Below are 24,415 nucleotides of genomic sequence, written 5' to 3' on the forward strand. Positions count from 1 at the left end.
CTAATGATCCAATTATAAGAACTTGAGCAAGCTGAGCCTCAAGGATTGCTTCTAGAGAAAGCCAAATTATTGGCTCACAAAGAAGCACTTGCTCTTTCTTCTTTACTCATTTGCTGGCTTTCAAAACCCATGGGCTCAATGATGAGGATGAAGACAATTGTGGGCACAATTTTTGCACAAATTGTGAGGTTTTCAAAATCTTTACTAGGCTGCAATGCCAAACATAATCCTGTCTTATTCTGTTGGTATAATATCTTCATGTTGATCTATAGACAGCAGAGGGGCCTTTGTCTGCATAGAGATTCAGAAGAGAATTGACCCTAAACAAAAGCACCTGTTGTTTGGTTCTCGTAATAGCCTCAGAAGTGACCAGTTGGCTGCATTTTCCCCACACTCCTCCTTAGGCTTTTCCCAACACTACCATCTCACACATCATTACTGGACGTAAAAAGAGAATAATTGAGGAGAAGATCAATAAATTTAAAAGCTCTTTAAGGAAAGACATAATGAATTTGGTACAGCACATATTTTTAGATCAAAGATGCCTTTGAAGTGACAAATAAACTACTGAAGCACTTCCTTTCTCTCCCAAACTGCTTGTTGTCAAATAAAATGGAAGTTAAGGAAATTATCTTTATCTGAAAATGGCCAAAAGAAGCCATCACCTAATGACAGCCTTGTCACAAATGACAATTGGGGAAATTGTCAGGAAGGCAAGGCCTAACAAGCAGAGAAGTGGGCTTGCTGTTTGCACTAATCTGGCCATGCAGCCCCCACACACAATCCCAGTCAGCTTGCTGTGTGAAACAGCTAAGGCTTTGTCAGTGGTGGCAAGGACTGGAAAGAGTGCTCTTTCATGAATATGTATTACCATCCCTTGAAGCCTACAGAGACAAACCCTTCAAAACTGAGATATAAAACACACACACACTGCTGAACAACAAAAACCAAGAGAACCTAAGCTATTCGGTTGAGTGTAGTGAAATGCTAGTAACTAATGAAAGATCACGCGTTGGAAATCGAGCCACAGGCACCCGGTTGCATGTGTGTGCAGGGTCTTTATTTCCTAGTAATTGAGATGAAATCTTTAGGGGGCTTTCAGTCTCTGGGAACCACATGTATGGATTCTGAGAGCTACACACAGTTACATGGTTTGCAAATCACACACCTTATAATGAATTCACTTTCCCAATGCCAGATATATTCTGAAATTCTAAATATGTGAAAATAATTTTCATATTAACTGAGTATACATACAGTTTTAAGAAACTAATCAAATCTCACATTTGCTTTTAATGAAAGTAGTAAAAACAGTATATGGAAAATTATGATAAAGATACAGTTGTCGAATATTGAGCAGAAAGATTGTGCAGGCAAAAGGACCACAAGCAAGAAATTTTAAGGTGAAATGGGGAAAAGACCCACTCTGCAAGCCTTCTGTAATCCTAAAATAGTGTTTAAAAAATAGAGTTGAAATGTTTTTTAAAAACTCATATGTATATCCTTTTCTACAAAGATAAATTATTTCATTTCTGGACAAAAATCTAGTAGGATGCTTTTGAATGACTAAACTTTGGTTTTTCTACTGACATAGCAATTTAGTTTAAATATAAATATATATTTAAATTCATTTATATAGCAGCAGATGCATAGGCAGAAAAGTATAATGTTTTCCCTTTTACTTGTTCTTCTGATATGATAAAGTTTGGTTTCCCACTGTGCAAGAGACAAAGCTCAGTTTTGAAGGTTTTCAATATTATGCAATGTTTGCCATAGACATTTACATTTCATTAGCATATTCTACTCCACGTGAAATCCAGCGTTGAATGCTCCCAGCGCGCTAAAGCTAATCCTCTTTAAAGAGTTACAGGCTATATTACATGTGGCCACAGCAGCAGCCCTGCTTTCGCTGCATCACTTTGAAGACGATGAACAGAGTTCTCTTGTGCGTCCGTCTGTATCCTGACTCATAAACCTCTGCTTTCTGTGCTGTGAAATCCTTCTGTTTTCATCAAGGAGAATTACGAGGAGGCTGAAATCCATGTTACCAGTCTGAAAGCTGGACTGTACTTAAAGAAGAGCTATTATACTGATTTCACTTTTTCCTAAGTGTCTATCCACAATCTTTTCAACTAAGATTAAAATGAACTATATTCAAGTGTTTTTGGTCCTTTGATTAGCATCAAGTTCTAACCACATTTTTCATCTAGAGAATCTGACTTTGGTTAATCAGAGGAAAGAGACTCAGTGATGCCACAGATCTTTTTTTCTTTACCCTTATTTTTACGGGATAGCATTAAACATTTAGGTGCAGTAGTCTGTAGCAGCTCACTTTCTTGCAGACAAAGATGGCTTAGCTGGTATTATTTATGCAGCAAATAGTCCAGTAATCCAATTTCAACAAAATATAACAAACTAAAAGTTGTACAACATTGCAGAAAATGTAAGTTTTTAGTTAAAAACAAAGAAAAGAAGTGAGTACATCCCTCTACTGAGGATACTCCCTTACTAATGCTTAGATTATACTGTAAATTAAATTGATCTTATTTGTTTTATTTTATTATAATTAATTTGCAAAAATGGTTTCAAAGCTGTAATTTGGCAAATAATTATTTGCTAAAAATTGCTATTGAAGATGTCTAGTATACTGCGTAATGTTATTTTACTTAGTGTTAGTTCCTCAGTCGTGTCCGACTCTTTTTGACCCCATGAACTTTGTAGCCCGTCAAGCCTCTGTCCATGGAATTTCTCCAGGCAAGAATACTGGAGTGGGTTGCTCCATTTCCTTTTCCAGAGGATCTTCCCAGTCCAGAGATGGAACAGGTTCTCCTGCGCTGCAGGCAGATTCAATCTCTGAGCCACCAGCGAAGTCCAGTTTTACTTAAGGTGGAACTGATCACAGAATCTGAGTTTCCTGGGAGTAAAGGCGAAAAGGGACAATTTTTTTGATTTTCATGCCAAATGGAAATATTTCTTTTTATTAGACTACAAAACCTAATCTTTATAAACCATCTAACACAAATCCTTCATTACTTGGTCCACATTCTTTACTGTTGCCTGAGTAGTTTTAGACAGATGAATATATCTCTTTTTGGTATTTTTTAAATAATTTTGAACATGTGTGCAAGTTAAATACATTTCACAATAGAGTTCCTTATTTAACTTGGCCATTTTCTTTACAAGCATATGCCAGAATGTCTTTACAGAACAATGGACAGAATTCAGCTTCTGGAGTTATTAATAAATGGGCCTAGATTTGTTGTATACCAGCTATGTAGCAGGGACAATTTCTTCCCTTCTGAGGTGACTGAGCTGTGAGGCAGGCAACCAATTATTTCTCTCACTGTGGGCAACTTCAGCACTTCCATACACAAAAGAAAATTTTGCTATAAATTTTCAAGCTGTACACCTTTAATCCTGGCAATACATAAGTTCAGGTTGAAGTTTCATTTGCATAACTTGGTAAATTTACTAAGAAGAATTAAACTGTACTGTTAAAATGAGTAGATTTTGTGTTATGTAAATTGTATCTCAATAAAGATTTTAAAGGGGTTTCCTGGTGGCTCAGATAGTAAAGAATCTGCCTGCAATGCAGGAGACCTGGCTTCCATCCTTGGGTTGGGAAGCTCCCCCAAGGGCATGGCAACCTACTCCAGTATTCTTGCCTGGAGAATCCCCATGGACAGAGGAGCCTGGCGGGCTGCAGTCCATGGGGTCACAAAGAGTCAGACACCACTGATCGACTAAGGACACTCAGTTAAAGGGAAGCTTTTAACTTCCCTTAGTTGAAGCCCCTTTAACTAAGATGTTAAACGGGCTTCCCCAGTGGCTCAGCAGTAAAGAATCCACCTGCGATGCAGGAGACGCAGGTTCAATCCCTGGGTTGGGACGATCCCCCGGAGGAGGGCATGGCAACCCACTCCAGTATTCTTCCCTGGAAGAATTCCATGGACAGAGCAGCCTGTGGACTACAGTCCACAGGTCACAGAGAGTCGGACACGACAGAAGTGACTGAACCGGCACACAAAGATGTTAAAACTATATTTAGCAAAGTTTCGTTCATTAAGTTATCATCATCTCTATTTACAAAAGAGGCAAATGAGACTCAAGGAAACTGCATCTCAAGGCAAAGAGACTCAAGGAAGTAACTTGCTTGCTGTTAGAGATTTTTGTTTCACATGATAGAATTCACAACTTCAACTGTAATTTCTGTCTGCCTGTGCCTCACTGATTGAAGTCCTACTGAATCTCCCTTGACCCACTCTATGAGTGAGTCTATGCAGGGTACTTTTTTATCTATCTCCACTGTATGATGGTTACACAGATCTATATATGTATTAAGATGATAAAGACCAGACTAAAGGTCAATTTTACTGTATGTTCGGTTAAAAAATAAAAATAAAGCCAATTTATGCTGTTTTCCAAAAGAAGAAAGAAAGGAGAAAGGAATAAAGAGAGGGAGGAGAAGAGGGAGAGAGAGAGAAAGGAAGGAAGGAAGGAAGGTAAAGGGAAAATATCAGCGAGTTTTAAGGTCTAACCTCTTGAAACAGAGGTGCCTAAATACCAGAAAAAGAGTCTGACCAAGTCATACCTCAAGGAATAGGTTTACACATCCCCACAAAAAATTATATGATTTTTTTCTAACTTGTACCCGTAGGAACCAGGGGAATGTGTGTGCAAATAAATTCTAAAATGATAAGCTAAGAAGGGAAAAGGAGCATAGCTCCCTTGGGTCAAAATGATTAACATGGGAACATTTACCAGACTTGAGATTCATTGTGCTATTCACAAGGTGGGGTTGGGTACCACAATTTGGTCAGAAAGTGTAAAATACATAAGACACCTTGATAAGACACATATGTCACTGAGCATGAGAGATACATTTCATGAGAGTTCAGAAATCTCCTAACTCACTGATGTTGCCAGGAATCCAGATATCAGGGGGTATACTTAGGGATCTCCTCCAAACTGAAAGATAGTTTACCATACCTTGTATCTCATTCCATGAAGAAAGAGGCACACACATTTCATGGATTTTAGTATAAGACAGGAAAAATAATATTATATTTGTGTTGCTCCTTCCTACTTACTGAGTAAACCATAAGGATTCTATATTTAAAGAGGGCCCAAAGCAAAGGAGTAGTCTTCAGTCAGTTCAGTTTAAAGAGTAAGCCATTTTTACCAGCCGTTAGACCTTGTGACCCAGGAAGTCTAACATGTGCAATATTCTGTAGCAGATCATTGAGCTTACAGAATTCCCAAATAAAATAGTACAGCCCTTAGAATTGAGAGAAAAGCCACACCTCTTTGACAAATAACTATTTTCCTCAAGAAACAGCTGCTATTTTTTTTTCCTGCTGTGTCCTGATAAAGACTGACTATCTCGTCATGGAGAATGAACTGATAGTGAGACCTGTGCTTTCTCTTCCAAATTAGATGCTATTTGATGGACCTCTTGTTAAATGCTTCTCTGGTGGCCCATCAGAACAAGACCCAGTTTTCCCCTCAGTCAGTCTCTCCCATCAGGAAGCTTCCATAAGCCTCTTACCCTTCTCCATCAGAGGGCAGACAGAATGAAAACCACAGTCACAGAAAACTAACCGATCTGATCACATGGACCACAGCCTTGTCTAACTCAATGAAACTATGAGCCATGCCGTGTAGGACTACCCAACATGGACGGGTCATGGTGGAGAGGTCTGACAGAATGTGGTCCACCGGAGAAGGGAATAGCAAACCACTTCAGTATTCTTGCCTTGAGAACCCCATGAACAGTATGAAAAGGCAAAATGATAGGATACTGAAAGAGGAACTCCCCAGGTCAGTAGGTGCCCAATATGCTACTGGAGATCAGTGGAGAAGTAACTCCAGAAAGAATGAAGGGATGGAGCCAAAGCAAAGACAACACCCAGTTGTGGATGTAACTGGTGATGGAAGTACAGTCCTATGCTGTAAACAACAATATTGCATAGGAACCTGGAATGTTAGGTCCATGAATCAAGGCAAATTGGAAGTGGTCAAACAGGAGATGGCAAGAGTGAACACTGACATTTTAGGAATCAGCAAACTAAAACGGACTGGAATGGATGAATTTAATTCAGATGACCATTATATCTACTGCCATGGGCAAGAATCCCTTAGAAGAAATGGAATAGCCCTAATAGTCAACAAGAGTCTGAAATGCAGTACTTGGATGCAATCTCAAAAACGACGGAATGATCTCTGTTCGTTTCCAAGGCAAACTATTCAATGGCACAGTAATCCAAGTCTAGGCCCCAGCCAGTAACGTCAAAAAAGCTGAAGCTGAATGGTTCTATGATGAACTACAATACCTTCTAGAACTAAAACCCAAAAAGAAGAGGTCCTTTTCATCACAGGGGACTGGAATGCAAAAGTAGGAGGTCGAGAGATACCTGGGGTAACAGACAAGTTTGGCCTTGGAGTACAAAATGAAGCAGGGCAAAGGCTAATAGAGTTTTGCCAAGAGAACGCACTGGTCATAGTAAACACCCTCTTCCAACAACACAAGAGAAGACTCTACACATGGACATCACCAGATGGTCAACACTGAAATAAGATTGATTATATTCTTTGCAGCTGATGTTGGAGAAGCTCTATACCATCAGCAAAAACAAGACCAGGAGTGGACTATGGCTCAGATCATGAACTTCTTATTGCAAAATTCAGACTTAAATTGAAGAAAGTAGGGAAAACCACTAGACCATTCGGGTATGACCTAAATCAAATCCCTTACGATTATACAGTGAAAATGACAAATAGATTCAAGGGATTAGATCTGATAGACAGAATACCTGAAGAACTATGGACAGAGGTTTGTGTCATCATACAGGAGGCAGTGATCAAGACCATCCCAAGAAAAAGAAATGCAAAAAGGCAAAATGGTTGTCTGAGGAGGCCTTACAAATAGCTCAGAAAAGAAGAGAAGCAAAAGGCAAAGGAGAAAAGGGAAGATATACCCGTCTGAATGCAGAGTTCCAAAGAATAGCAAGAAGAGATAAAACAGCTTTCCTCAGTGATCAATGCAAAGAAATAGAGGAAAACAATAGAATGGGAAAGATTAGAGATCTCTTCAAGAAAATTGGAGATACCAAGGGAACATTTCATGCAAAGATGGGCACAATAAAGGACAGAAATGGTCTGGACCTGACAGAAGCAGAAGATATTAAGAAGAGGTGGTGAGAATACACAGAAGAACTGTACAAAAAAGATCTTCACGACCCAGATAATCACGATGGTGTGATCACTCACCTAGAGCCAGACATCCTAGAATGTGAAGTCAAGTGGGCCTTAGAAAGCATCACTACAAACAAAGCTAGTGGAAGTGATGGAATTCCAGTTGAGCTGTTTCAAATCCTGAAAGATGATGCTGTGAAAGTGCTGCCCTCAATATGCCAGCAAATTTGGAAAACTCAGCAGTGACAACAGGACTGGAAAAGGTCAGTTTTCATTCTAATTCCAAAGAAATGCAATGTCAAAGAATGTTCAAACTACCACACAATTTTACTCATCTCACACGCTAGCAAAGTAATGCTCAAAATTCTCCAAGCAAGGATCAACAATACGTGAACTGTGAACTTCCAGATGTTCAAGTTGGATTTAGAAAAGGCAGAGGAACCAGAGATCAAATTGCCAACATCTGTTGGATCATGGAAAAAGCAAGAGAGTTCCAGAGAAACATCTATTTCTGCTTTATTGACTATGCCAAAGCCTTTGACTGTGTGGATCACAACAAACTGTGGAATATTCTTCAAAAGATGGGAATACCAGACCGCCTTACCTGCTTCTTGAGAAGCCTGTATGCAGGTCAGGAAGCAACAGTTAGAACCGGACATGGAACAACAGACTGGTTCCAAATTGGGAAAGGAGTACGTCCAGGCTGTATATTGTTACCCTGCTTATTTAACTTATATGCAGAGTACATCATGAGAAACACTGAGCTGGAAGAAGCACAAGCTGGAATCAAGATTGCCAGGAGAAATATCAATAACCTCAAATGTGCAGATGACACCAGCCTTATGGCAGAAAGTGAAGAGGAACTAAAAAGCCTCTTGATGAAAGTGAAAGAGGAGAGTGAAAAAGATGGCTTAAAACTCAACATCCAAAAACTAAGATTATGGCATCTGGTCCCATCACTTTATGGCAAATAGATGGGGAAACAATGACAGTGACAGATTTTATTTTGGGGGGCTCCAAAATCACTGCAGATGGTGACTGCAGCCATGAAATTAAAAGACGCTTGCTGCTTGGAAACAAAGCTATGACCAAAAGCAGAGATATTACTCTGCTGACAAAGGTCCTGCGAGCCGGCGCATGTAAGCGCAGGCGGTGCAAGGAGATCCAACCAGTCCATTCTGAAGGAGATCAGCCCTGGGATTTCTTTGGAAGGAATGATGCTAAAGCTGAAGCTCCAGGACTTTGGCCACCTCATGCGAAGAGTTGACTCATTGGAAAAGACTCTGATGATGGGAGGGATTGGGGGCAGGAGGAGAAGGAGACGACAGAGGATGAGATGGCTGGATGGCATCCCGGACTTGATGGACGTGAGTCTGAGTGAACTCCGGGAGTTGGTGATGGACAGGGAGGCCTGGCGTGCTGCGATTCATGGGGTCACAAAGAGTCGGACACGACTGAGCGACTGAACTGACTGAACTGACAAAGGTCCATCTAGTCAAAGCTAAGGTTTTTGCACTAGTTATGTACGGATGTTAAGAATAGGACTATAAATTAAGCTGAGCACTTAAGAATTGATGCTTTTGAACTGTGATGTTAGAGAAGACTCTTGACAGTCCCTTGGACTGTAAGATCAAACCAGTCAATCCTAAAGGAAGTCAGTCCTGAATATTCATTAGAAGGACTGATGCTAAAGCTGAAACTCCAATAGTTTGGCTTTCTGATGCAAAGAACTGGCTCATTGGAGAAGACCCTGATGCTGGGAAAATTGAAGGTGGGAGGAGAAGGGGACGACAGAGGATGAGATGGTTGGATGGCATCACTTACTCAATGGACATAAGTTTGAGAAAACTCTGGGAGCTGGTGATGGACAGGGAGGCCTGGCGTGCTGTAGTCCATGGAGTTGCAAAGAGATGGACACTACTGAGTGACTGAACTGACTGAGGTCTCTGACTTGTTAAATTTGGAGGGGCAGAGCAGCTCTTCATCATCAAGATGAAACCACATACAAGATCACACTCAACCAAGTTCTAGAGGCATGAGAAGATTTCGGGAGCAAATGGCCCCAAGTTTTGTGGCACCTAGTCTTGCTGCAAGGCCCACCTCTACCTGGACCCACACATATGGGCAGGGGAGAAATGGCTCAAGACTGATTTACTAATGGTTATGCACAGTATACAGGCAAGAGCCATAATAAAAAGTTCATGCTGCGTTAGAGTTCTTCACACTGTCACAATGAAGGACAAGTAGGAAGATAAATCTTCACAATAAGCAGAACTTTAAGCAGTACATCTATTTGTACATTTTACCTAGAGAGAAAGATCACCATGGTGAAGGCATATACATAGAGTCTAAGGGTTTCTTTTGATGATGAGCAAGCAGGAAGGAAAAAGATTGGATTGACAGGAGGTTTAGGGTAGAGGTACATGTATGGACCTCTTAAAATAGGTTCACGGGTGTGAGAATATTGTGTCCCATGTGAATGCTCAGCAAAGGGCTCTCACTATGGAGGAGACTCAATAATCAAATGGGCAGGAAGATCAGGACTGCAAATGTCAGCTGTCCTCTTACCCAGGAATCACTATTTCTCAGTAGGTTCAAAAGTGAAGATGGAGGTTATTCATGGGCTCAACCATGAGAACTTCTTACCAAGGCAGATCTGTCTACTACCACCACAAATGAACGCTTTAAATGCCAGCAGCAGAAACCCATGCTGAGCCTGCCATATAGCTCCCAGCGTGGTGAATGGGGTGGAGTGATTATATCGAACCACTTTCATTGTGGACTTGGTAGCAATTTTTCTCACTAAAATGGATCTATGCTTTGCACATAGATTTTCCGGCCCCCCCCCCCCGCTATGTTCTATTAGCAAAACTTTCTGCGGACTTACTGAAAGTTAATTTCACCCACAGTAATGCATGCAGAAGGGCTTCTGGTCAAGAACACTATAGGATTCCCACAGGATTCATTGGTTTTACCATAAACCAGGAGCAGCTGGCCTTGCAGAGCAGTGCGATAGTCTGCTGAAGGCTTGGTTACAGAGCCAGCTGGAGGACACCTTACAAAGTGGGGTACTAGCCTAGAGAAAATGGTGTACGCTCCAAATCGATAACCAATATATGGCATGTTTCATCCAAGGACAGATCAGACAGGATCATCATTGTTGTTCAGTTGTGTCTGACTCTTTGCAATCCCATGGACTGCAGCATGATAGGCTTTGCTGTCCTTCACCATCTCCCGGAGTTTGGTCAAACTCATGTCCATCGAGTCAGTGATGCCATCCAACCATCTCATCCTCTGTCATCCCCTTCTCCTCCCTCCTTCAATCTTTCCCAGCATCAAGGTCTTCTCCAGTGAGTCAGCTCTTCACATCAGGTGGCCAAAGTATCAGAATTTCAGCGTTAGCATCAGTCCTTCCAATGAATATTCAGGACTGATTTCTTTTAGGATTAACTGGTTTGATCTCCTTGCAGTGCAAGGGACTGTCAAGAGTCCTTTCCAACACCACAGTTCAAAAGCATCAGTTCTTCCGCACTCAGTTTTCTCTATGGGAAGGAGCAGAACCTCTCACACTACCCTCCCCTCCTCCTTACTGAGAGTACATTCAGTTTTAGTTCAGTTGCTCAGTCGTGTCTGACTCTTTGTAACCCCATGAATTGTAGCACGCCAGGCCTCCCTCTCCATCACCAACTCCTGGAGTTCATCCAAACTCATGTCCATCGAGTCGGTGATGCCATCCAGCCATCTCATCCTCTGTCGTCCCCTTCTCCTCCTGCCCCCAATCCCTCCCAGCATCAGATTCTTTTCCAATATTTCGCATGAGGTGGCCTAAGTACTGGAGTTTCAGCTTCAGCATCATTCCTTCCAAAGAACACCCAGGGCTGATCTCCTTCAGAATGGACTGGTTGGATTTCCTTGCAGTCCAAGGGACTCTCAAGAGTCTTCTCCAATGCCACAGTTCAAAAGCATCAACTCTTGGGCACTCAGCTTTCTTCACTGTCCAACTTTCACATCCATACATGACCACAGGAAAAACCATAGCCTTGACTAGATGGACCTTTATTGGGAAAGTACATTAAGAAAATTATAATTGTAATCTCATAATCAGTTGCTATGGGGGCTGTGGTCAATATTTATATTTTCTTGCTTGAATGGCAGTGTATATGTTCATGCAGTAACCTATTTCTTGCCCACCTCTCCTTTTCCCCTGTTATATAGGCTGTATTGGTGGTAGTTATCTTTATAGTTTAGCACATGAATAACATGTATGTAGCTTTTACAACAGAGAAGGCAATAGCACCCCACTCCAGTACTCTTGCCTGGAAAATCCCATGGATGGAGGAGCCTGGTGGGCTGTAGTCATGGGGTCGCTAAGAGTCGGGCACGACTGAGCAACTTCACTTTCGCTTTTCACTTTCATGCATTGGAGAAGGAAATGGCAACCCACTCCAGTACTCTTGCCTGGAAAATCCCATGGACAAAGGAGCCTGGTGGGCCGCCGTCTATGGGGTCGCACAGAGTCAGACACGACTGAAGCGACTTAGCAGCAGCAGCAGCAGCTGTTACAAAATCTATCAAATGTCCTCTTATTTATCTTATTTAAGTTAACTTCTAAGGATGAATCTGCATTTCCAGATGAATTTACACACTTTGCTGACTGATGAAAACCAATCTACATAGCATGTTTCTCTTTTAAACTGGTTGTCCGAAACAGAGAGTTTTATAAGCACCATTATAATGATACATTCATTCAGGTTTCCAGACATGGCTTCCTTCCTTTCTTCTGAATTGTTTCTGATTAGTGCTTTTCATTTTATCTTTTCCTGCACTGGTTTCTACCCATTTTTTTAAAATGTCAGTTTCTGTTTATGAATGAATGCTCCGTTAGCGAAGCAGTTCATGACTTCTCTTAGCAGCAGCTCAGCCTTAGAATGGCCTGTTCATTCCACCAGTGTTTCCTCAGTGCTTATCACGTGCAGACACAATAGCCTACTCCCATCACTGTACACCGTCCCCACGTCCTCGACTCTCCCCACTGTTTTATGTCAGATGTTCATTGTCAGTTCCACGGGCAGCACTGGGGTGATGTGTGGCTCCTCGTATCTGGACTGTCTCTCACAGTCTGTTCCTCATTGTTCGTCACTCCCAAGCTCTAGGGTCTGTGTTTCACCAGTGGGCGCCTTTATACCCAAATCCACTCTTAGGTAAGATCTTCCAATTTCTGGATGTTCAAATAATGTCTCTATTTACCATAGCTTAGCTTAACTGCAACCTTTTAGAAGCACCTGAACACCAAAACTGCCTCACCCTGAGAGCTAATGACTTTCTTCCTTTTGAAATGCATGAAGACACTGTGATCATATAGTGGTTAGTACTCTGTGTAGTAAAATGAATGAAGAGACGAAATACATGGAATTAGGACACAAACACTGCGATCTCTGGAGAGGTGTGTTCTCCGGTGGCAACAGTTAACAGGATGTTAGTCAATCTCTTGAGAGTTTGGTTAGTAAAAATAAATGGATTAGGCTGTACACAGTCTGTGGCTCTTTTCTCTTCTTCTATTCTTTAGGAATAATATTTGTCTAACATTGGTACAATTCCTCATGTGTAGGTTGCCTATCCTCCTCCATTTTTTTTTTTACTCTAAATTGACATTGCCACCTTCCTGCATTCTTGTCCATCCCAAGCACATATATTAATTCTTTAATTCTTTCAAGATTTCTATAAGTACCTACTGCGTGCCAAACACAAACATTTTAAGGATAAAGAGATGAATATGATGCTGTTTCTGGACTCTGGAAGTCCACAGTTGTGGGGAGGCCAATGTGCAGACAATAATTTCAGCCTCATAATAAATGACAGGGCAGAGGCACCATAGAAGTCTAAAGATGCCCTTTCACCTGACCCACAAGCTGAGCGGCCCTTTAGGGACAGTGACCCTGTTTTATAAGGCAGCACGTGGTCATCAGTCCATCATGCTGGGGGAGTTGCTGAGCTTTTTTCACAACGGAAAGAACCAGCAGAACATCTCAGGCCACTGTACGAGCAGGCAGTTTTAGAAAGTCATACTCATTTCCCTACAGACTCACGGGTAGTTGTGACCTGGGAAAGTAAAATCTGTACTCCAAAATAGAATTTTAAGGGAGAAAACCCCACATGTATCCAGTAGGCAGGGCACATACATTGTACAAAGTACTACAGAGCTCCTCTAGTAGTCCTAAATGCCCTGTGTGGCACTCTAGAAATCCTCAGCCAGTGAAATGACATCAGTAAAGAATGGTAACTGGTCCCCAAAGAATTGCCTTGAGGAGGGTAACAGAGCAAACACACCACAGCGGCAGTAATCGAGCAAGGGAGGATATAATTATTTATAATATTCAGATCAAAAGATGTGGCTATTTTGGACATGCACAACGGGTTCAGATACAGAGTGTTACCTATGGATATTCTGAGAAGGTAATGTTTCTATACCCCTCAAGAGATTTACAAGAAATCTATTTATGTTCCCTACTTGACAGTCCTTTTCCTTGTATTGCTAACTAGCAACCAGCATGACTACTCAACCAAAACATTTCTACCAGCAAATACAGTCTTGTCTCTCAGTGGCACATATGACTGAGGGTGGGCTCACTCTGACATCCAGGCTGATGGTCCCCTTGGAAGAAAGAACCCAGTGTGTCGGCGAAGGATGCTTTTGGCTTGGTGTGTGTTGTGCAGCTTTTTAAGAATGTATCCGCTTTTCTTAGTCCTCCCTTTAACAAAACAAAACCCACTGCTTTCTTTTCTATGTAGTCATTGCTTAATATTCACCCTATCCAAGTTCGCCATCTACAGGTCATATGGTTTACAATTGCTTTTAAGGTCCTGAGAAGATCACCTGTGAGAATTCACATGTGCCTCCTTTTGGGGGAGTTTACTCTGCTTCTGCTACTATTTCAGCCACCTGATGCGAAGAACTGACTCATTTGAAAAGACCCTGATGCTGGGAAAGATTAAAGGCGGGAGGAGAAGGGGACGACAGAGGATGAGGTGGTTGGATGGCATCACCGACTCAATGGACATGGGTTGTAAACTCCAGGAGTTGGTGATAAACAGGGAGGCCTGGCGTGCTGCAGTCCATGGAGTCGCAGAGTCGGACACGACTGAGCAAGTGAACTGAACTAAACTGAACTCTGCTGTTGACTGACACCACAACTGATGGCTATCTATTGCATAACTACTATCTTGTTAGATGTTTCCTGGACTCTTCTTTTACATTTGTCTACACTCAGGGATTTATTAGCAAAAGATAACAGTAAAGAAGAGCTATGAAATACAGGTTTTAGTATGTTTAAGTTTCTAAACTTAAGCTTCTCGGATGGTACTGGTGGTAAAGAATCCACCTGCCGATGCAGGAGACACAAGAGAAGCGGGTTCACTCCCTGTGTAGAGCCCCTGGGGTAGGGAATGGCAATTCACTCCAGTATTCTTGCCTGAAAAATCCCATGGACAGAGGAGCCTGGTGGGCTACAGCCCAGGGGGTCGCAAAGAGTCGGACATGATTGAGCACGTGCTCACACATACACAAACTTAAAAAAACACAACCTCCCTTCCAGTTAACAGGAAAATAACACACTTTTCATTGATCCTTGTATTACAAAGCACTAATTATCCTAACCACCCTTACCACTTACTGAACACTTGGTTGGTACCGTTGGCCTAGGAACTTATAGACATTATCTAATCTAATATTTAAAGCATATTTATAAGTATTTTTTATCTGCACTTTGTAGATGAGAAATCTGCAGCTGTAAGGCATTTAGCAGCTTAGTCAAGGACACAGAGCTAGTTAGTAAGTTGGAGAGTTGGTTCTTGACATTGGTCTCACATTAAAACTATGCTCTTGAAAAATATACCGTACTGCTTCCAGTATTTCATTTTTCCTTGTTTCAAGCCTATGATGGTTGCCAATGAATTTTTCAACTACTCTTCTGCCTCCCAGGTTTATATGTGTCCTCCCAGGCAGGGAGCAGGAAAGAATAACCTTTTTCTATGGTGTGCTATACAACAGCCAAGAGTACAACCAGAAACTGTAAAGAAGTCTCTGTATCACCAAGTCACTCCAGTAGCATTCCAGAGTTCGGGGTAAAGCTGTGACTCACTGTTCTTCTTCCTCTACCTGGAGCTTAGGTTGGCAAGAGTGTCTTGATCATATCTGACACTCTCCGTTGACTTTAAATAAAGTCGTGTTCACTCAACAATGCCTAAAGTCTGACCCTGTCTCCAAAAGGATCCTCAATTTGCAGTTTCTATTCTGTTTTTCTTCAGAGGCTGCCTTTTAAGGAGATCAAGAAGCTTTATTTGTGGAGGTCTTTTCTATATTCTCAGTTGAATTTGAGTTTCTATTCGTCCCCAAAAGGTGAGGTTCACTTGGAGCAAGAGGAGACATGCCCACTGAAGTGGGAGATTCTTAGGTTTAATTTAGCTGCAAAGGATCAGAACACACCCAAACTAACTTTAGCATAAAGGAAAAATTATTGGATGGACACAGGGATATCTCATGGACATAGGGCAGAAAATGAAGGTTGTCTTCATGTGGGATTGGGATCAGGAAATGGAAAGCCGTAGGAGGCAAAAGTAGTCTATCTCTCTCTCACACACACACACACCCCCCACAGTCTGCTTATTCATTCCACTAAGACTTACTGAAAGCCTGCTATGCCAGGCACCATGCTAGGTGCAAAGAGCACAGAGGTGAACGGAATAGACAGAGTCTGATTTATTTCTCTCTGTAAACCATCCTTATCTGACTCACTCATCCCGGCTTTACCTGCCCTTCTGATTCAACAGCTTAATAGAAAATGACTCAGTCTCAGCATCCTTAGTTCAAAGATAAAGTCTTAGCGCAACACACAGCTCCTTACCTGTGGGCATCATCTGTCCTTCCCTGGCCCGATCAGTTAAAGAAACATATGACTCTGGTGGGGGGGGGGGGGGGCCCGCTTGTATAGAACAATCTCAGCAGTCAGGGAAGAATAACAGAGCAAACTGTGTGAAAATGGGATATTGGTAATGAGCATACGGCTGGTAAAGAAGTGGTGATCATCTCTACTGCAAAGATTTTCAAACATAAAAGGGTGATGAAAGTTTCCATAAACTTGAGGGAAGGAAAGGAAAGCAACTCAGGAAGGCTGAAAACTCACCATGAGGTGTGGTAGGGTCTCCAGGCATACGGCCTATGTTGGAAACCAGTTTGAGCCGGAGTGGAAGGCTCCCGCCGAGTGAAGAATGAGTTACTCAAAAGCCCTGTAACTCTGCCTCGGGGAAGCCCGGGTGACTTTCCTTGCAAGGGGAGAGAAAGGGAGCAAGTGAATTAGAGCTCGTACAAAACAAGGCCTTCCTTGAAAAGTCTGAGCAACTTGTGGCAGCTTAGAAGTTCAAATTACCTAGGGTTGCTGAAACATTTGTGAACCTTGGAGGCAGTCAATCTCCAATTTTAAGAGTGATGGTGACACTGCAGCAGAGGCTTGTAAATCTTGGAAAGCATCCTGAAAAACATGGGGAGTGGAGAGGCTGAAAGTCGAAATAGGCAATAACAAAATTTCTATGACTGTTGCCTAAGCTTTTTAGTCACTAGGGCTAATATGGCCTTGGGAAACAGGAGTTACAATCATCAATGTAAAAAGTAACTCCCCTCTCAAGTCTAGGCTGCCACCTCGCATGTCTCAAGTCAGTTCAGTTCAGTTCAGTCCCTCAGTCGTGTCCGACTCTTTGCGACCCCATGGACTGGAGCACGCCAGGCTTCCCTGTCCATCACCAACTCCTGGAGTTTGCTCAAACTCATGTCCGTCAAGTCGGTGATGCCATCCAACCATCTCATCCTCTGTCGTCCCCTTCTGTCTCAAGTACCTCACCTCTATACGCTGACAAGATATTTCAGGTTAACTCCTTTCTTTCAAGAGAATCTTGAGAGGAAAAGGTATTTTATTTGTTCAACTGCACATATCCATGGAAGTGTTTAATTCTAATCCAGTTTACTAGCATACTCTACAGTTCAATTTACCATTTTGAGAGAGTACAAGTCACACCTGATAAAAATCCTCTGATGAGTATAAAGTTCTTAAAACTTTCAAAGAAACTCAGTATGTGGCAAAAGGCTGCAGATGTAAAGAACTATAGTTACTATACTACTAACTTAGCAAGTTACAGACATTGCCTTAGGTCATTTGGATTTAGTTGGTGGTTATTTTATATATGAGTCTTAGATTCACTTCTCATGAGGTAAAGTGGTTAGAAATTTTATTTGTTATAAAACCAGGTAGACTACAAAGTCTTATTCTCATTAACCCTCTGATTTTTTTTTTCTTCTCATCAGGTTTAAAATCTAGAACTGTTTTCTCAGGGGGTAAAGTGTTAGTTGCTCAGTCTTGTCCGACTCTTTTTGACCCCATGGACTGAGGCCCACCAGGCTCTTCTGTCTGTAGGATTCTCCAGGCAAGAATACTGGAGCGGGTTGCCAATTCCTTTTCCAGGTTTCTTCCCAGTCCAGGATTGAACCCGGGTCTCCTGCATTGCAGGCAGACTCTGGGTATGTTATGAATGCCTGACCAATCTCTCTTTTCTGGGCTATCTAGCAGGTTGTATTTACAGCAGCTGTGAGGAATGAGGTAATGTCTCCCTCTGGGCCAAAGAGGATTCCTCAAACCCAGTGTAACTTGGCTGCAACACAAACCCACCAACATCCACCCAGACTGCTCAGTATCACTCCTTTGACCTAGGAAGACAGGAGGAACTGATGTCAACATGATGGTCAGGCTACTTGCTGTCCTCTGAGTAATGAAGTCCTTTGTCTTTGACCCAAGAGTCTCACATCTTCAGTTAGCATCCATGGAGAAGTAGCAGGCTAACGCACTAACTCTAAGGAGAGTAAAACAAAATCCCAGACCTTCAGACTTCATCTTTTCTTTTTTTTTTTGAATGATAAAAAGCTGTATTATGTTAGACAGACAAATTCAAGTGCATAAAGAAATTTCCTTAAATTTAATAAAGATACTGAAAATGTTCTCTGCATTTAAAAAAAAATATTTACAGTCTCTCTCTTTTTTTAAAACAGTTCTGTACATATAAGTTTACAGAACAACCCCGTCAACTGTCTGCATCAGTAATCCTTGCTGGTGGGCTCACCATTTACAAGGAAGACATCATTCAACGCAAGCTGTCACAGAAACTGTCCTACCAGCCAGGACCTCTTAACTTGAAGGATCATTGCCAGGTCTCTTTTATCAAGATCACCAATCACCTGGAAGCCCTTAGCAACCGCTAACAAAGACCTGTAAAATCAATGAACAGTCACTGGCTTCAGTGTGGCTAACTGCAATTACTGCCTAGTGGCCATGTCCACACCCTATGCTGCCTTCGATCCTTGAAGTAAAAAGTGTAGTTAAGAACAGAAAGAAAGCCCCTCCTCCTGGCTAATGACTGTGAAAAGCGTGCGTAAGACAACTGAGTTGAGGGTTAAGGATTCATCTTGCTAATGTCAAAAGTGACACTAACAAGATTCTTAGCCTCATCCACCAGATGAGGGTCCTCTGCGTCCAGGTCTCCAGGAGCAGGTTCCACCACCTTCACCAGATAAAGGATTGTAACCTCCTCCTCGCAAAGGCTTTCTGTCAGATTTTCGTTTCGGGATGACTGATGAAGTAGAAGGCCCAGGACTGTCTTCTTCCTGAGGCTTTCTTGTATTTCCTTTATAACTTTTTCCTTCTCGCATGCTATCCCACATTTCAATCTTCTGTCTCCTTTTTTCTTCTTCAAGCTGTCTTAATTTCTCTTTATGTTTTTCAACTTGTGCATTTAATTCTTCTTGCATTTTCAAACGAGCAGCTGCTAAAGCCTCCTGTCGTTTAACAACAATATCAGGTTCCAGAGCAGCAGCAGCTTGATCTAAGTGCCTCTGCCTCAAGGCCCTCAACCGGGTGGAAAGCTTCTGAAACACCACGTAGAGAAGGATGCAGCTGAAGACGAGGTACCAGCCGTAAGTGGCCAGCAGGGAGCCCACTGTGACATGAAGGAAACACAGCCCCTCGGTCTTGAGGGTGGGCCGCGCGGACAGCTGATCCCCGTCCCCCTCCATGGCAACGCAGCCCCAGCCAGCCCCGCGCCACACACCAGACTTCATCTTGATTTCCAAGAATTTCATCACCCTTAAACAAGCCTCTTACAGAGGAGAATTGCCTAAAAATCTGTGTTAACTGAAATAGGATAAAGGCAAAAATGTCAACTTTATTCAGTGTATTTGTTTTTATACTTTCTGCAATCTACCAAATTTGTAGCCTGTGTATTACAAACTGCGCTCTTTAAAAGAAACAATTCTTAAAAATTAAGATCTGTGGTACTTTTCTTCCAACAATACAAACTAACCAAAATGTTCAGGGTTTCTGCTATGTGCCGTGGTTTGCAGTAGAGATAAAAATGTGAATAAGACACAGCCCCATACTTTTAGGACTCCGGCTTTGATAGAGACAGCAAGCACAAAGGTGTATCTCAAATACAAGACTGAGTATGATCAGATACAGCTGAATTCTAAGCAAAGAATGGGTGAAGAATAGGGAAGAGGAAATTTAGTTCAGTTATTATTTATTCAGAGGGTAAAACAAGAGTCAAACATTGAAGGATGGCAACTCTAACAAGTGGGAGAATGACCGGGAGGCAGGGTGTGGGAAACAAGGGAAACGGTGTGAGGAGATGCATTGCAGACAGATAGTGTGGGATAGGGACACAGCAAGACAAAGGGCAAAATGACCTTGCAGATCCTAACTGGAGTCAGCAGGTGGTTCAGGGTGCCTGGACGCCAGTGAGAGACCTAAGTTCAGACGAGTTCTGTGTGAAGTGCCCATGAAAGCTTGCAGAGAAACCGTGCTCTCTACAAGAGGTGGGAAATGTGAGTTACACTCAGGAGAGAGATTAGAACAGGAGATACATTTGGGAATAAGGGGCAATACTTGAAGCTATTATAAGAGAATAAAGGAAGTGAACAGTAGCCTGCAAAAGAAGCAGCCTGCCAAGTGTGAGAACCAGGAGACTGTGGAGAAGTGATACTGTGTAACAAGTTCTGCAGGAAGCCCCAGGGAGTGACTCAGTTCAGTTCAGTTCAGTTCTCACATGACCCCATGAATAGCAGCACGCCAGGCCTCCTTGTTCATCACCAGCTCCCGGAATTTACCCAAACTCATGTCCATCGAGTTGGTGATGTCATCCAGCCATCTCATCCTCTGTCATCCCCTTCTCCTGCCCCCAATCCCTCCTAGCATCAGGGTCTTTTCTAATGAGTCAACTCTTCGCATGAGGTGGCCAAAGTATTGGAGTTTCAGCCTCAGCATCAGTCCTTCCAATGAACACTCAGGACTGATCTCCTTTAGGATGGACTGGTTGGATCTCCTTGCACTCCAAGGGACTCTCAAGAGTCTTCCCCAACACCACAGGTCAAAAGCATCAATTCTTCAGCACTCAGCTTTCTTCACAGTCCAACTCTCACATCCATACATGACCACAGGAAAAATCATAGCCTTGACTAGACGGACCTTTGTTGACAAAGTAATGTCTCTGCTTTTGAATATGCTGTCTAGGTTGGTCATAACTTTCCTTTCAAGGAGTAAGCGTCTTTTAATTTCATGGCTGCAATCACATCTGCAGTGATTTTGAAGGCCCCCAAAATGAAGTCTGACACTGTTTCCACTGTTTCCACATCTATTTCCCATGAAGAAAAAGAGGCAACTAGATTGGGTGATTGAGAAGTTCCCATTGTTTCTGTAAACAGAGGTTACAGAAGAGGACAGAAGTTGATAGGTAAGTGTCAAACAAGGAAGTGAAAGGGATGAATGTAGACTTAAATATAGACTACTATTTTGAGAAGTGCTGCTGTTAAAAGAAGGGAAAAGATAGGATATAGTCTCAAAGGAAATGAATATTTTATAACGAATCATTCAATTTGAATATGTGTATAGGCTAAGGAGAAGATGTCAGAAGGCAAAATTTTTAAAAAAGAGAAAAGAAAGAGACAAGGAATAGGGAGTCAAGTCACAAAGTAGGTAAAAAGATGTCACTTTAACACAGAAGGGGTAGACTTGAATACAAGGTAGAATTTCGTTTTTCTGAGACAGAATGGAAGGAGAAACAAACGGCTAATGATTCAGAGAAAATCTGAGCATTCTCCGTGTATAATCCGGCAGGCGTAAATTCAGCTTCAAAAGAGAGAACCTGGATTGAAACAAGTGCTGTGGAGAATTGAAAGGACAATTAAGGATGGAGAAGAGAATCGATAAGCATCTCTCAGAGCTCAGCTATGGTTCATCATAATGGATCCCATCAGAGTCAGCTGGGGCACTGTATTAGCTCGGGCCTAGAGACCTGAGCGAACCCGGGTCTGGGAAGTGTATACAATGGAGGTCAAAGAGACAAAACAGAAGTCTATAGTGCTTGTAGACATTTAGATAAATTTAACCAAGGGGTCTAGACTCACAGGGAAGCTAGAGAGTCTAGAAGTGGACTCACAGCCTGGGAAAACCACCAATGAAGACGAATGAAAAGGAAGAGGGGGGATTATATTCACACACCTGTTTTTCAGGTTTGATAGGGATCTGTAGTTTAGAGTGGGTCAAGAGAGGACAGAGTGTCAGCGGCAGCTCAGGCTAGCCTCATGACTGGTGGAGTTGACTGAGGTGGTCAGGGAGGTGCGGGTCATTATATAACACTTCAAAGTGGCAAAGTGTTTTATTGCTGCTTATCAACTACCCAAATACTCTTCTGCAATGTTGTTTTGACACATCCGTAAATTTCACCTTATCCACTCTCTGTGTTAAAACACAAGGATAATATAAATGGATGTTAAGAACTTCAGAGAAGTTGTTCTTGAGTCCTTTTAAAATTTTTATTTACTTTCCAATTTGTGGGTTGAGCCCAAACTAATTTATTTATGGCCCCGTGGTAGACTGCTTTCCATTTTTTCTCTCACCTATAACTAATGAATTAATTGTGAGGTTTTGTTTAAAGTCTATCCTCCCCATTATATTATACTCTTCAACAGGTCAGGGAATATGTCTGTTCTCTTCCATCTTACAGCCTGGAATATTCAACACCTAAAACAATTCCTAGCACATAAAGGTATTCAAAAAATACTTGCTGGCGTGTAATTGCCAAGGGGAAGGAGGTGTGTTGGAGGGATGGAGTGGGATTCTGGGGTTAGCCCATGCAAACTATTACATTTAGATGGCTAGATAACAAAGACCAACTGTATAGCATAGAGAACTACATTCAATATCTTGTGATAAACCATAATAGAAAAGCATATATTTTTTTAAAAAAGAATGGATATATATCTGGATATATATGTATAACTGAATAACTTTGCTGTACAGCAGAAATGAGCACAACATTGTAAATCAACTCTAGTTCAATCGTAAAAGTTGTGGTTGTTAAATGTTTCTAAAAGAAGATACTGGCTAAATATGGGCAGCCTGTTAGTTGATTAATGCTACTCATTGCTTACTGCATATGTGACAAACTGGAAATGTTTCTTTTCATTTCATGAATATCTGTAATGTTCAAAGAGGATAAGATGCCTTTTATTGTCTCTGTAAACTATTACATTCTCTGCATACACTGTTGAAATGACAAGAAACAACATGCTTGCTTTTAACTCATCCTCCAATCTCTTCCTTTCAAACTGATGCAAAATTTTCAGAGTATTTCTTAGTGTTAATCCTCATCAGTTTTAATAGAAATTTCCATAAATTTCTCACCACATTGCATTATGAGATCATCTTCAGACTTTCTGAAATTTCTGTAGCAATGTTTATGTCATAGTCTGTAGCTCAGAAAATAAGCCAGTTAATTAGGATGTTAGCCAGAAGGAACGTATCCATTCATTCAAATCATGGTCTTAACTGTCTGTAATTGAAGAATCTGTAAATATTATTCTTTATAGTGCCTCACTGCTGCCCTCTTCTGGTGGCACATAACAGCTTAGGCAGCTGCTGCTGCTGCTAAGTCGCTTCAGTTGTGTCCGACTCTGCGACTTCAGAGAGGGCAGCCCACCAGGCTCCCCTGTCCCTAGGATTCTCCAGGCAAGAACACTGGAGTGGGTTGCCATTTCCTTCTCCAAAGCATGAAAGTGGAAAGTGAAAGTGAAGTCGCTCAGTCGTGTCCGACTCCTAGCGACCCCGTGGACTGCAGCCTACCAGGCTCCTCTGTCCATGGGATTCTCTAGGCAAGAGTGCTGGAGTGGGGTGCCATTGCGAGATAACTATTAATAGATGTTCATTTTTACTTGGGCTTCCCTGGGGTCTCAGGGGTGAAGAATCCACCTGCAACGCAGGAGACACAGGTGCAGTTCCTGGGTCAGGAAGATCCCCTGAAGGAAAGGGCAACCCACTCCACTATTCTTGCCCGGGAAATCCCATGGACAGAGGAGCCTGGAGAGGTACAGTCAGTGGGATTGCAAAGAGTTGGACATGACTTAGTGATTGAGCACGCATGCATATTTTTACTTATGAATGAAAACAAATATGGCACTCCATAAAACAAAAAAGTTATAAATTACAAGACTTAGTCACGGTGTAAGAAACTGGAAAACTTTTTTTTTTTTTTTTTTGGAAAACTCTTTTGAAACATTAAAATAGTGACACATACCATTTACCTAACCAACAATCTTTTTTTAACTGTTTCAGTAAAAATCCATTAATTGTTTTGAATTTCAATATAGAAAAAGTAATCCATTGTTTCATCTCTATGATATTCCACTGTAACTACAATAAAATTTATACTTGGGCTATGGAGAAAGAGTTTGCTAACAGGGGCTTCCCTTGTGGCTCAGCTGGTAAAGAATCCCCCTGCAATGCAGGAGACCTGAGTTCGATCCCTGGGTTGGGAAGATCCCCTGGAGAAGGGAAAGGCTACACACTCCAGTATTCTGGCCTGGAGGATTCCATGGAATGTATAGTCCATGGGGTCGCAAAGAATCGGACATGACTAAGAGATTTTCATTCACTCACTAGCATTGCAAGGCATGTTTAAATGGCTTGAGAAGAAAAAAAAAAGATCTATTAAACTATTAGGGTATTTTAGAGTGACTAAATGTATGAAAGAAATACTGATAATTAAAAGAGTATTATCTGTTTATGAAATGCTCCAGAAGTCCTTCACTAGCAAATAATGTAGTGGTTCTGAACATACACATGAACTGAAGCCT

General features: G+C 41.8%; 2 protein-coding genes across 7 annotated transcripts in view; both read right to left on the minus strand.

Annotated features, from left to right (window-relative positions):
• ALPK1 (alpha kinase 1) overlaps window positions 1-24,415 on the minus strand; it is a 113,390-nt gene that overhangs the window by 75,850 nt on the left and 13,125 nt on the right. For 3 of the 6 annotated variants that reach the window (XM_040237453.1, XM_040237448.1, XM_040237455.1), the window contains exons 3-4: window positions 16,617-16,718; window positions 16,374-16,512 (exon numbers count right to left, since the gene is read on the minus strand). The exons of the other annotated variants lie outside the window; for them this stretch is intronic. The gene's annotated coding sequence lies outside the window, so the exon portion shown is untranslated. The remainder of the gene's footprint in view (window positions 1-16,373; window positions 16,513-16,616; window positions 16,719-24,415) is intronic. 6 annotated transcript variants of the gene reach the window in all.
• LOC120861712 (selenoprotein S-like) lies at window positions 18,250-19,952 on the minus strand. Its single transcript, XM_040237456.1, has one exon. It carries the CDS (start codon window positions 19,367-19,369, stop codon window positions 18,737-18,739), a length of 633 nt encoding a protein of 210 aa, XP_040093390.1. The 5' UTR covers window positions 19,370-19,952; the 3' UTR covers window positions 18,250-18,736.

Source organism: Oryx dammah, unplaced genomic scaffold, assembly GCF_014754425.2.
Source record: "Oryx dammah isolate SB20612 unplaced genomic scaffold, SCBI_Odam_1.1 HiC_scaffold_3, whole genome shotgun sequence".
NCBI classification, from domain to species: Eukaryota; Metazoa; Chordata; class Mammalia; order Artiodactyla; family Bovidae; genus Oryx; species Oryx dammah.

Coding starts and splice junctions, on each gene's coding strand:
- LOC120861712 (XM_040237456.1), bottom strand. CDS start 19,369: ATGAAATTCTTGGAAATCAAGATGAAGTCTGGTGTGTGGCGCGGGGCT.